This window comes from Talpa europaea (genome assembly GCF_964194135.1).
Source record: "Talpa europaea genome assembly, chromosome: 1".
In the NCBI taxonomy this organism is placed as follows: Eukaryota; Metazoa; Chordata; class Mammalia; order Eulipotyphla; family Talpidae; genus Talpa; species Talpa europaea.
The window spans coordinates 39,403,540-39,416,728 of record NC_140073.1 but is presented as its reverse complement, the minus strand read 5'-3'; the positions used below and the strand labels follow the sequence as shown (position 1 = coordinate 39,416,728).

At 52.5% G+C, this 13,189-nt stretch overlaps 1 protein-coding gene across 4 annotated transcripts in view; it reads left to right on the top strand.

The window, feature by feature from the left end:
* Positions 1-10,094, top strand: part of PLEKHA7 (pleckstrin homology domain containing A7) — a gene marked incomplete at both ends in the record, with an annotated part of 209,079 nt that extends 198,985 nt beyond the window's left edge. For 2 of the 4 annotated variants that reach the window (XM_084238017.1, XM_084238016.1), the window contains 5 exons: positions 516-716; positions 3,352-3,510; positions 5,622-5,755; positions 6,448-6,590; positions 10,072-10,094. In XM_084238017.1, coding sequence (XP_084094143.1) covers positions 516-716; positions 3,352-3,510; positions 5,622-5,755; positions 6,448-6,590; positions 10,072-10,094 — 660 coding nt within the window. Of the gene's footprint in view, positions 1-515; positions 717-3,351; positions 3,511-5,621; positions 5,756-6,447; positions 6,591-8,142; positions 8,244-10,071 lie in introns of those variants that run through there. The other 2 variants (XM_084238015.1, XM_084238018.1) reach the window with 1 other exon arrangement.
* Between the last annotated feature and the right edge of the window lie 3,095 nt (positions 10,095-13,189).

Here is a 13,189-nt window from a genome sequence, read left to right as displayed (position 1 = left end):
AGTTCTTGAGGACTTGTTGCCCCCTTTTGCCCAGAGGGAGGGAGGGGCTCCAGGGTAGACATCCTGTGAGCCCTGGGGATAGCCTTCGAGGTGACTTCAGCCCCTCCTGAGCGCAGGTCTCTGTCCCAGGTGCTCACTGATGCCTTCCCCACTATCCACCAACAAGGGCATCCCACTCTCCTTTCCATTTCCTGAGGACCCCCCCCCCACTTTTCTCTTTAGTCTGTCGGGCTCCTGGGGGAGCATCCTGTGTGCCATGTGTGCCCTGACTGGACAGACCTGGCCCAGTGTCTCCATCTGTAGAATGTATGCTGCCCCAGAAGCCCATGTGGGTCAGGGACGTCATGTCCACTGGTGTGCTTCAAGGATGTGGTTTTATGGCCAGGAGCATCAGAAAGGCAGAGAGAGAGAATGTGAGAATGAATGTGAGAGACATAGACCAGCAATGAGCCAGCAGGTGGCTGTCTTCTGTGTCACCAGCCAAGTGCTGTACCTCTTGCTTTCCTCCTCCTCAGAGACCCAAGAGTGCCTTGGAGCGCCTGTACTCAGGGGACCACCAGAGAGGCAAGATGAGCGCAGAGGAGCAGCTGGAACGCATGAAGCGACACCAGAAGGCCCTGGTCCGGGAGCGCAAGAAGACGCTGAGCCAAGGGGAGAGGACGGGCCTCTCCTCATCCCGCTACCTCAGCCAGCCGCTCCCTGGAGATCTCGGCTCAGTATGTTAGGAGGGTCCAGACAGGGGGTCGGGACAGGGAGCAGAGTTGCCCCGAGTCCTCACAACACAAGCATGTCACACCCCAGAGAGCGGGCCGTTGACCTGGATGGTTCAGAGAATACCCCGCGGGGCTGTTCTTCCACAGCCCAGGACACTGTGTGACCTGGTCAGGGGGTAACCTGGAACCAGAGCAGGAGAGGGCATGTCACAGGAGGAGTCTGAGAAAACGGCCAAAGTCAGTTCTCCAAACTGAGCTTGAGAGAGGCCTTCGTAGGTATTCAAAGTCTCTAAGGCTGAATCAAGGACTTGGGGATATGGTTTAAGGCGTGTCAGAGGAAGATGGTGACATGATCTGATGAGGAGGAGGACAAGTCACCAAACTTTCAAACTTCTAGGTGGATGCCCTGAGCGCACGATGATGCGGGATAACCCTGACCCTGGTGGTGCTCACTGGCCTCATGGTACCCCACGAGAACCCGGTGCTGCCCCCTGGTGGTGCTTCCAGGCATTTACACCCTGCCCACAGTCGCCTTAGGCCCCTTTTGGAAATAACTCCATTTGACTCTTCCTGTTGTTTGAAATCAAGTGTCTCCTTAGACCTCTAGCCTGACTCTTCTTTCCCTAATTCATTGCACAAGCTCTTTTGCTTTTAGTGTCATACTGCTCATTGCCTCTCTAATCCTGCCTGATTGTGTTTACAGAAGCTTCTAATTTGCATTGAACATTCTCTCACTGGCCTGTGCTCTGTTACCAGGCTTATAATAACAATTGTTGTCGCCACAGCCTAGCAAGCACTCCCAAATGTGCCTCCACTTTCTGCTGCCCCGTGGTGCAGGCCTACCAACTCATAATTCACTCACCCCCAAAGCTGTCCCACAAGGCTAAGCCTACCTGCTGCCTGAGGGCCGAGATCATTGGCACAGGTCTGGACATAATGAATTTATCAGAGTCCTTGCCTTAAACCCGCCCACCCGGACAGTAGGCATGGACTTCAGAGATTACACGCTTGAATAAATTCTACCAAGAATGAAGTTGTTGAGTTTTAATTTCTCCAGCCCCATGGCACATTTTCCTATGGAAAACCTTTTGTGTTTCTGGTACTTAATAACTGGAACGGCTAGTAAGATACACTATGTTCTGTAGGGAGCGGCCTCTGCACTTAGACACCAAAGGAGTAAGACCCAGGCCACTCATACCCTGAAAAGCTACAAAGCTGGTAACCCTTAAACTTTATAAGCAAATGTCATATGGAGTAACACTGACGTTTTACAACATAATGTATCAATTGTGGAAAGATTATCTAAAATCATAACTGGAAAACCTTGTACATTTTCTCTGCTTCAACGCCAACAATAAACGTGTTGCTTAATGACTGTGGATTGGCGTGGTTCTTCCCCAGGATACATCGCAGTTCAGTGAATTGTTTCTGTAAGTGGAAGCAATCAGGCTGGGTTTCAATGAGGACGTGTCTCTATTTGGGACACTTGTGAGCGTGTAAGAAATTTTCTTTATGAATCATTTAATTTTTCATCCTTAAAACTTCAACCACCTAATCTTTTCATTGGAAACCATCATCCAAGAGTATGGCGAGCTTGTGCCTGAATGGGTGAAAGTGCTATGGACTTGGGGCTTTGTGGGTACTTAAGGGGCCAGCAAGGAAATCATGACCACTTGGGGCTCTATGAGGTAGATGGGTGGGCAGGAGGGGTAATCAGGGATGGAGAAGCATCTGTGTGGCTTCCGCTCGGGAGAAGGACTTTGAGCCTATTCCTCCTTTTAACCTGCTGAGCACCCTGGGTCCGTGAGGACGTGGGCCAGGTGGGGGAGCCCAGCAGTTATGCTGGGATCTTAAAGTGGCCTGGTTTAAACTTTCCCTCTGTGAAGAGAGTTTTTTGCAAAGGGACTGCTTTTGGAAACATTGCATTTAATTTAACATTTCAATTTTACATGGTTTGGGGCTTTATCCTAATGTATAGAAAACATCCGTCCCAATGAAGTGCTATGGATCTCAGCTGCTCTTCTGCCCCACTGCTCCCTGTGCCTCCCCCCTCACCACACAGTGTCCTCAGCCCAGATGTGCCCTGCTGGGAGTGCCCACTAGAGGGGCTCTTGGCTACTCTACGTGTTTACTTGGACTCAAGGGGCTTGTCTTTTCCATGATTCTGTGCTCGGACTTAGGACTTCTGAGCCAGAAAACTTTCCCCAAGCCATGGGGCCACAGAAGGGGTGACTCTCTTCTCTGGGGCTCTGTCGCAGGTTCTATTTGAGGGTCATCCTCAGACCTGGGAGTCTCTTGTATTCCTGGGGGCCATTGTGAATCTACAGTCATGGATGACCTGTGCTCTGGGAGTGCATGTTTGACCCAGGGGATCCCAGGCCAGAGACAAATCAGCTGTCTGCTACCAGGCCTCGTTCTCCCATGCTCAGGGAGCTGCAGTGGCAGCAGGGCCCATCAGTACTACAAAACAGCTGACTTGTTTTAGAGCTGAGGAGGCTGAGGTCCATGGGCTTTTCGCTAATGGGCCATAGGCCAGTCTTCCAAAGGACCTCAGGGCCTGCAACACCCACCCAGAGGGGGCAGGCATGACACTGTGGTCAGGAAATGACTACATTTAACCCTCTTATTCTGTTGCCAGTGGAAGCGTGAGCAGGACTTTGACCTGCAGTTGCTGGAACGGGCCATGCAAGGGGAAAGAAAGGACAAGGAAGAGAATGGCTGGTTGAAAGTGCAGGCCATGCCTGTCACTGAGGTGGACCTGGAACCGCAGGACTATGACTTGGACATCAGCAGAGAGGTGAGGGCAGGGTTTCCTTCCTTCTCCCCAGCTCACCTACCTCCTGCCCCAGGAGGCACCGCCTTTGGGCTCCTAGCCGGGCCAACCCCCACAGTGGCAGCCAGGGTGTTCTCCTGAATTGGAGATAAGGCTGAGCTTTAGTGTGGCCCAGGAAAACAGAGGGCTAGCAGCTTCAGGCAATACAAGAAGTCAGGCAATAAAAGATCAGAGATTGTAGGTTCCAATCCATCTCTGTAATTTGGGGCAAGCCATTTAACGTCTCTCTGCCTCACTGTCCTTGACAGTAAAGGGGTTGTGAGGATTAAGCGACTCAGCATGTAGCCAGGAGAAGATCAGAAAGCCATGAGCATGGGGGCTGGCAGAGTGAGCATGGGGGCTGACAGAGTATGCATGCAGACAGGTAGTTATTATTAAGGGTTCCCTGGAAACCCAGGGGAAAAGCAGCCTTGCAACTGAGCGGTCAAATTTTCTTGGGCAATCAGATTTAGAAACTGTGGGGCAGGTTTGAAAATGACAGGTGAAATTTCCACTGTGGCAGAGGTTGCTACACCTGTAGCCTCTGGTCTGAATTCTTTTGGCGCCCTCTGGTGGCTCAAATGCATCATGACTGAGCAGGCCCAGGAAACAGGTAACCCCCCTGGATGACTACCCCAGGGAAGAGAAAGGGAATTCAGAGGGTAACAGATTCCGGGTCTCCTGTGGCCTATGTTTATAAACTCCACATGGCAGAGTCTATGGCTGTTAGGTTTGCCTTTGTGCACCTAGCATGAGGCCACATATAGTTGGTGCTCTGTGAATATTTGCTGATAGACCCTGATGGATAAATCACATGGTGGTCCATAGGTGTCACTTGTATGAGGGCTTGGCCTGCCCCGAAGTTGCAGAAGAGGAAATGCTCTCCCCATGCGAAGGACAGATTTAGCAGTGTAGGGGTGAATTGATGCTTATGGAGCTGCCGAGTGTGAGGATCAGCTGAGGTTCCAGGGATTACTGGGGTCAGTCCCCAGTTCTCAGATCTTTTCTCTTCAGCTCTTCTGAAATAGCCAAAGGTCTGTGCTTTCTCAGATTCGCAAAAGAAGCTTCTACACACTGCCTTGGCAGTGGAAGGCCTCTTTATAATGTCCTAATTGGTCTGCTAGCCAGGTGGAAAAAGTGCTTCCTTATCTCTAACCTAAATCCTACTTGCTACAATGTAATCTTCTTCCTTCCTCTGGATCTGCCCTCATTGGAAATAACAGAGAAGGGCTTATTTCTTGACATCTTTCCCCAGAATGAAAAGTCTGCTTTGGTTTAAATTTACTTCAGATTTGCCCTGGGGTTGGGTTTAACTTGTTTTTAGAAGTGTCAACCAACCTTATTTTCATGTGCTGCTGTAATTCAGGGAGGGAAAATTCCCTGGAGTGTGTGAAAGTTGTCTTTGGGATTCTTAACCCAAGTAAGTTTTCACAAGCTGAGGTAGCCATTGGCTTCATGTGAGAGATGGGTGGGCCATTCTCCACAAAGCACTAGATAGAGCCTGGCAGCCTCCTGTCTAGATTAGAGGAGCTTTTGTAGGGACAGAAAGTACTGTTGCTTCCTCTCATCCAGCTGCCCCTCTGCCCACCCACCACCCCATCCAAGGATTATTTGCCGAGGGGCTACTAAGTGTCATGTCCCTGCACTAGACATTGGAGCGACAAACAGGAAATAGGAGGCAGTAATAGGGGCCGGTTGGCAGGGAGGGTCAGGGAAGGCTTCTGGTGGTAAGGTCGAAGGATGAGAAAGTCAGTGAAGCCAAAGGCCAAGCTTCCTGAGCAGAGGAAAGGGCAGGGCGGAGGCTGCGCGGTCAGTGAGGCTGGAGAGGTTGGCAGGGGTCAGACCAGGCAGGACCTTGAGGGCGGTGTTAAGGTATCACGCAATCCTGAGAAATTCTAGTCTAGTTGTGCTGTGCCCCTTCAGCAGTAGGAGTTTTTGGTATGCTGCAAAGATCACGACTCACAAAGGACTGTGCTGTAGTCTGAGCAAGGCTCTCACTCCTTTGGCTTGTGTGGTTCCTCGTGGAGGGGCCAGGTCCTGCGCCCCCACCCAAACATCTAAGCCCTGCGTCTCCCTCCTCCTGGTCCTCTCCTCAGCTGTCCAAGCCAGAGAAGGTCTCAATTCCCGAGCGTTACGTGGAGCTGGACCCCGAAGAGCCACCCAGCCTTGAGGAGCTGCAGGCGCGGTATCGAAAAGCTGAGAAGATTCGCAATATCCTCACCCGGTCCAGGTCAGCTTCATACCCAGGTCTTAATAGCCCACTAGGCCTGATGCCCAGGGGTGTGAGAGGAACACAGGCCAGGCTGGCTCGGGTGTGTGTTCTGATAGGCCCCCCCCAGTTCATTGCCTCGGTCATCTGGGAGGCCCTGCAATACTCAGTGGGCCCGTTCTCTGTCCTGTCACTCTGGCAAGTGTGGTGACAACTAGACACCTTGGAGATCAGCTCCGAGCATGACCGTCCCAGCCTGGGGGCCTGTATTCCCTCACATAGAACTGTAGGCCAGAGCCAGGGTCCCCAGCCTTGTCTGAGGTGCCAGAGGCCTTACCCTCTTACCTGGAGGCCAGACAGGTCCTAGGTAGTGGCTTTCCTGTCCCCTTAGCCTCCATAGCTTCAGAAAATGGAACCTTGGTTTGTGTGAGCCTTCTTTTCCAAGCCAAATTAACTATTTCATACTGGATTGAACAAGATCTTAGAGGTAGAGCTCTTACTTTGAGGCCTGTGATTGCCCAAAAGAGGAACTAAGCCCAGACCGTTTGCGTATTCAGGGAGAGGCGGCACGCGTTACTCTAGAGAGAAGTGGACTGTTTTTATCTGATGCCACCCAAAAGAGTGAGAGCCTGCAGGTCAGGGGGACCCCCCACCCCTCCTGAGGCAGGTGTCGGGGCTCTGAGGGCCTCACCCTCTCTCTGGCCTTCCTGCAGTATGTGCAACCTGCAGTCGACAGCAGGCCAGGACCGGAACAGCGTGGCCGACCTGGACTCACAGCTGCAGGAGCAGGAGCGCATCATCAACATCTCCTATGCCCTGGCCTCTGAGGCCTCCCAGCGCAGTAAGCAGGTGGCAGGTGAGTCCGGGGATGCCAGCCTCCAGAACCAGGTCCCACCCATTGCTCCCTGGGGCTCAGGGCCCAGCACTGCCAGTCAGGGAGTCAGTGGAAAAGCAGGTCTCGGGCTTATTTGTTGAGGCCAGTGTGTGTTCTCCAATTCCATGAGCACAGACTGGGCTGATGAGTTGGAGCAGACAGTGGGGGGCCTAGAGCTCAGGAGCTCAGGAAAGAGGTCTGGAGGAGGCGGGGCAAGGTGGGGGTGCATCTAGCTTATTCTTAAATCTGGCAGTGGTGCTGCTGTTCAGGTTTTTCTGAGGTTGCTGTTATGAACAGGGTTTTCAGACCCCTGAGAGCAAGGGTCAAGGCTGAGGTTTCTGACCTCATGAAGAGCAAGTAGGAAAGCTACTGGTTTAAGGCACAAGGGGGTCCCTCTACTTTTACCTGGGATCCCTGCTTTGGTCCCCAAGTCACCTTATCAGAGTAGTCTGTGCCAGAAAGCAGGACCTGGGAAGTGGAACTTTAATGACCAGTGGGAAAAAATAACATGGTGGGATATGAGAATGCCCCTGGCTGTGTGTGTGTGCGCGTGCGTGCGTGCGTGTTTTCTCTCAGCCAGGAACGAGACTCCTGACTTCTCCCTCCACCCGACTCCCCTCCCCAGGTGTGCATTCACTTTTCACCTCGTGCTGTCCCTCCCCGAATGCAGCTCCACTGCCTAGCAGGTGCCCTCAGCCAGGCGTGCTCTAGGCCTTTTGGGGAGGGCAGACATAGGGCCTGACTGCTGTCACAGTCCCTGCCAGTCCTTCAACCTTGGCCCTAAAGGTGACCAAGACGGGCGTGCAGGGCCCTGAGGTGACTGGCCCCAGGATGTCTGTCTGGTTTGGGGATCAGGGCTTAAACATCACCTCAAGAGCTATGAGAGTGACCGAGGACAAGGGGAGGCCCCAGGGGCTCAGCAGAAGCCTTGTCTCTGTCTCCCACACCCTGAGCCTGCACAGAGTTCCCGACACCCCCACTGTCCTGATCCGCTTTGGTACATGCTGGGTAGACTGAGAAGTGGTCTGTGTGGGGACTCGGGGGACACTCAAGGGTTGGCCTAGATCCCTCTTTCTGATGGGCCCAGGGGCTCCTGTAACTCATCTCAGCAGTTTGAGCTCCTTCCCACATCAAGAGTTCCAGAGAGAGCTGCTGCTCCCCCATTATAAAGTGCCTCCCCTCTGGCCTGTGCTTGCTCTGCCTGTGTGGGCCTACTGTCCTCAGCTTCCTCACCACAGCAGAGAGCATGCCCCGACCCTGACACTCTGATCAGTCAGCAGGTCTCCTCACTTCCCCGCTGTGTGGTCACCTGTGCTGCCCCCTTTCTGCACTTTTGCTCCCTCTCTGTCTCAGAGACATATCTGGGAACTGCAGGCCAATCCCAGCCAGACCGATGGATATGCCCCCCTAAGCCCAGGCCTTTAGTGGTAGACAGTGAGGCCAATACCACCCAGCCCTGCCAAGTGGGGTATCTGGTGCTGCAGGAGCAGACAAGGGGCCTAACACACTGCTTAATTCCTGTATGCCCGTCTAGCGCAGCAGCTGGCCCTCCTCCCGCCTAAAGGCCCCCTGTCCTCCAGGACGGTGCCACCTTACCCCCCTTTAAGCAACGGACTCCACTACACCTTTGTCTAACACCTGCCAAGTAAGAGCCCTGCTGGCGTGCCCCCCTCACGTAGTTCTGAGCATGCCCCCCGCCCCCCATCCTGCTGCTATTGATGCTTCCTTCCCTTGGCAAAGCGGCCGCTGGGGAGACCGCCCTGACTGGTAGGCAGGTGGCGTTTCTTAGGGACTCAGTCCTTAGGAGCTCAGCTATAATAGAGAGCGTAGATCCAAGCTCACTGCCTCCTGAGTTCCCAGGCGCCAGGACTGTGCCCTCCACCCTGCTCTCCTTTCCACAGGTGCCCCGCCCCTGCAACCATGGGGCCAGCGCAGGCTAGACTGCCAGGCCAGGGAGATTGAAAAGGAAGAGTTTGATCTCGGCACCTCGGTGCTTTGGCCAAAGAAATCAAAATACTGGAAAACTAGAAAAAGTCCAGTTTTACAGAATAGGAAACGGGCGCAGTGAGGGGCTGGAGACCCCCTCTGGATCCTGTGGAAGTGGTGTCAGAGAAGGACTAGGCCCCCGTGGTGGCCACTTGAACACCTTAGGAGGGAGGAGGAGGTTGCTGCAGGGAGGTTGCCCAGGAGACGTGAACGGGACCCTCGGTCTCTCAGAACACCCAGTGCCACCCTTCCAAGTCTTCCCCTTAGCGAAGAGAGATGCTTAGTGAGGAGAGGCGACGCGGATTGTAGGAGCAGCCCTGCACCCGGCGGCAGGAGGCCAGGTCTTGTGGTCTGGTGGTGAGTTCTGGGCCTTGGTCCATTGCTCCCAAGCCCTGTCACTTGCCTGCAGTCTCAGTCAGCCTTTCGACATCCCACCTCGCTGCCGTGCCCCTCTCTTCACTCTGCAGACACGGAGGTTAATGTTGCATGCCCAGGAGTTGTGCTAAGCCACTCCTCCGAGCCTCACAGCAGCCTTTGAAGATGTCCACCCCCATTTTACAGATAAGGACACAAAGCTCAGAAACCTTGAGGGTCTTGCTCAGGGAGTTGCAGCTCAAGTGTCAGAGGCAGGGTCTGAACCCCTGTAGTGGGAGCTCAGGGCCTCTGTTCATCACCCCCTGTGGACTCATCTGGGCCACCCCCAGGAGCTCTAAGTCTTTGGAGACAGGAGTGAAGTGTCAGGGATGAGGAATGTATGTGTTGGTGGGTTTGGCAGGTGCCCCAGCCTGGGAGGAGAGTCCCGCTCCCCATGTGTGGGCCTGCCGGGAAGTGTGGAGCGGGCCTGTCACTGAGGCCCTGCAGGGAAATGCCCCATTGGGGCCTGCCACAGTGGGGTGTGTGGGTTTCTCTTGGAAATCTGCACTTGGAGAATATCACTCCGGCCACAGAGAAGCAGAGAAGGCTCTGTTCCTCCTGACTTCGGCGCTCCCACTGGCCCCCCCAGCTGTGAGATAGACCTTTAATTAAGAGCACATCCAAATTTCCTCTTACTTTCCAGCACCCTCATTAGAAGATGGCTATGATCACCCAGTTTTTAGATTTAAAAGTGAAGCCCATGGTGGCTGAGAGAGTTACTCAAAGACAATGCAGTGAGTGAAGGTAGGGCCAAAACAGGACCCCACAGACCTCTTTGCTCAGGCTTTGTGCTCAGCCTTTTTGCCTTATCAGAGCAAAGACCCAGTCTCGGAGCCAGCTTGAATCTGATAACCTTCGTAGAAGTGGTAGGGGTGGAGGGAAACTAAGGGTTCCCTTCCCCCCACAACACAGCGGCCGCATTGCCCCAACCCCCTGTTCTGCTGCTCTCTGTCATGTCAGCCTGCGTTCCCCATCACATATGTGCACAGACATGCCCACCACCTGCTCCCAGATGTGGTCAGGGTCCCGCCAGCCTCTCATCATCTCCTATGCTTTTTGCCAGCCCAGGCAGTGACTGACCCGTGACCCAACAAGCAGAAGACAAGCCTGGCACCAGGGGCCCAGTGGAACCAGCTTCCTCCGAGAAGACTGAGCTTTCTTCCCCAGAAGGAAAGCCCTTCCAGCTCAGCAGGGGTTCCTGCTGGAGGATGGAGCAGCCCTCCAGGAGCAGCCCCTCCCCCCCACAACTGAGCGATGGTCACCCTAGGGCTACATCCTCACAGCCCTCCCCCACACTTGTTTTAGTTCAGCCTCCTTTTTACATTTGACAAAGGCACTTTTGATACTGTAAATTACTGACATTGTATTTTAGAATCAGAATATATTTTATAATGTTCACCTCAAGGGCTGAGTGACTGCAAAGGTGAGGATTGGGATTTGGAAGCTGCGCATATAGATTCAGTTACCACTGCGTGGAAGGTGTGGGTGGGGGGAGAAGGGCAGTCCATTGTGTGATGAACTCAGGTGAAGGTTGGATTTGAGAATGTGCTTCCAATAGATTCCAGCATTAGGCTCGTCGGCTTGCTTGCGGAGGAGAGGGGGTGCTTGGCTTCAGAAATCAGCCCCTTGAGCTGGCCTGATGAGCACCTCTGGGGTATGAAACTCCACTGAGCTGGTACCCAGAGCCAAGCCTGTGCCTTGACCCTTGGGTTTGGTGTAGGGACAACAGTATGTTCCAGAACTTTGGCTGCTCCCCAAACCACCCATGAGATTCTCTCAGCAAAGGATTCTTCTCAGAAAGAAAGAAGCAGTCTGCTTTGATTTTAAAAATACTTTGAAATGCAGAGAAGGTGAGAGGAAGTACTTTTTATTGTATCATAAGCAATAAACCCCACACTGGGTGGCGTCTACCTAAAGTTTCTGACTGCACACCAAGCTGTGGCAACACTCCTGGGACCTTCGTCGCCTGCCCTGGTGAACCTAGGTCAGCTTCCCTGGGACTTGGGGCTGGTGGCAGAAGGTGGGCCGTGGGCCCCACTGATGGCGGCCGCCAGCAGGGGCAGGATGGCGGGACTTTGGCCCGACTTCCAGCTTGAAATGAGCCAGGGAGGGCTGACAAGCCAGGCATGGGATGTTTGTGGTCCTTTGTTCAAGTCATGAGTTCATGATCTCTGCATACAGCAAATGATATTTAAAAGGAAAACAAAAAACAAAAAACCTCCATTGGGTGGAGCCACACTTTAAATGAAAATCTGTAACTATAGTCAGAAAAAAAAATATATTTAGAAGTTGCTGTCTATTTTTAACTAACTCCATATGCTGCCAGTATCGACTTCATGACATTTGCCAAAACAAGATTTTATTTTTGCCTTTATAAGATTTTGTTGGAAAAATGAAATGAATATTTTGCAAGAAAAAGTTAATTTAAATAAAAGTGTAATGGTTTGCAAAAAAAAAGTGAGATACAGATTAAAATATTAACCTGATATGCTTGCTGCTTCCTGCTGGCCCTGTGAGTAGCCTTGTGTCAGCTTTTCCCCCATTTCTTTGGAAAACCCCCACTGTCAGCTCTTGACTCTGAAGACTTCTCCTTGTGTTTGCCTCTGAAGACTTCTCCTCATGACATCTCCTCGACACTTGATCAACTTTGGAGGCCTGGGGGAGAAAGGCCTGTGGTCTCCGGCCCTTGGCTGGGTTTCAGCAGCTGCTCAGGTGGTCTCTCCTCCACCCACCCTGTGGGGGAGCTTCTCGGCTGTGGGCTCTGGTGTGGGGCTGGTTTGGCAGGCAGAGTGCAATCCAAGATAGCAGGAGGGAAATCACGGGCCCCCTTCCAGCCCACACGCCACCCACTCATTCCAATGAAGCGGGTTAGTGCCGGATCATTACAGACGGGATTTGTATTTAATTCGTCTTGACTTGTGATGTATGCTTAAAAAAAGAAGGCAGAGGCCAGTTCAGTTTAGGGATGTGTATGTTTCCAAATTTGTTTTTAGGGCATTTTTTTCTATTGCCAAGAAGATCACCGGAGGTTTAGAGTGACTTTCCAACTATTTAAACTGGGGAAAATAAATTCCAGGGCTTACAGAACAGAAGACACCGCTGCTTTTTTTTTTTAACCTACTGATCTCTTTTGGAATTTTAAAATAAAAATGCCTCCTCCATGTTAAGAGTTACAGATATCTCTATAACAGATGAAAGGGGGTGTGTATGGGTGAGGGGAAGGTTTCTCCATAACTGAGTGCCAAGGAGGGGGGAACACACAGGAGGTAGTAGCCATAGCTGTAGACGTTTTCTTAATGAGAACACATGTCTTTCTTATGGTTTGTCTCAGTTTGTTTCACACATACAATCCTGTGTAGGAGCACATGGTGACTAAGTGCTCCAGTGGGGAGGTGGGGTAGCCTGTCCCAGAAGAATCCTGGCCCAAATTTCAATCTACAGGGAGCTTGACAGGTCTTCAGTGGACTCAGATTCCATGAAGAGCACGTGTGGCTTAGAAAAGATGTGCTGCAGCCACTGCATGTGTCAGCGGGCACCACGGCTCGGCTCCATCCTCAACCCCCTCCAGAGCACTCCTTACCTGAGGTAAGACGGGGCCCTCTGTGATGAGACTGGCTGGGCAGGGCCCCACGTGGGATACTCCACGTGGCCAGTGATTCCAGCCCTGCTGCTTTACACAGGACCGCAGGGCCTGAGCCGAGTTTTGAACAATGAGATGGCAGCTGACAAAGGGACATGAAAAACATGTCCCACATCCTCTCGCTGTCCACTCCTGAGTTTTGACTCTAACCAGGCCCAGGTTGCGCCCAGGCTGTCCAGAATATTAGAAAAATCCATGAGAACGTTTTAGGATCTTGTATGAAACAGACCTGGGAATAATCTTTTCCCGGTCTGCATTCGCGCCTCCTGAGCCGGCCAGCTTCTCGGCATGTCCAGGCCATTGTTGATGTGGTCAAAGGTGAGATGCCTACATGTGCGAGTGCACTTCAAGTAGATGTGCCCGGACTCATGGCGATGCTGAAGATGAGTGTTGGTTTGCTCCCTGTCATTCATTTTCCTCAGGAGACAGGGAAGAGGCTCCCTGCCTAGTGTCTGACTATGGAGTGAAAATTGTTCCTATCCTCTTACCCTCCCTATAACCCTTTCAGTTGGGTCCTTCAGAATTTTCCTGGCCATTGGTT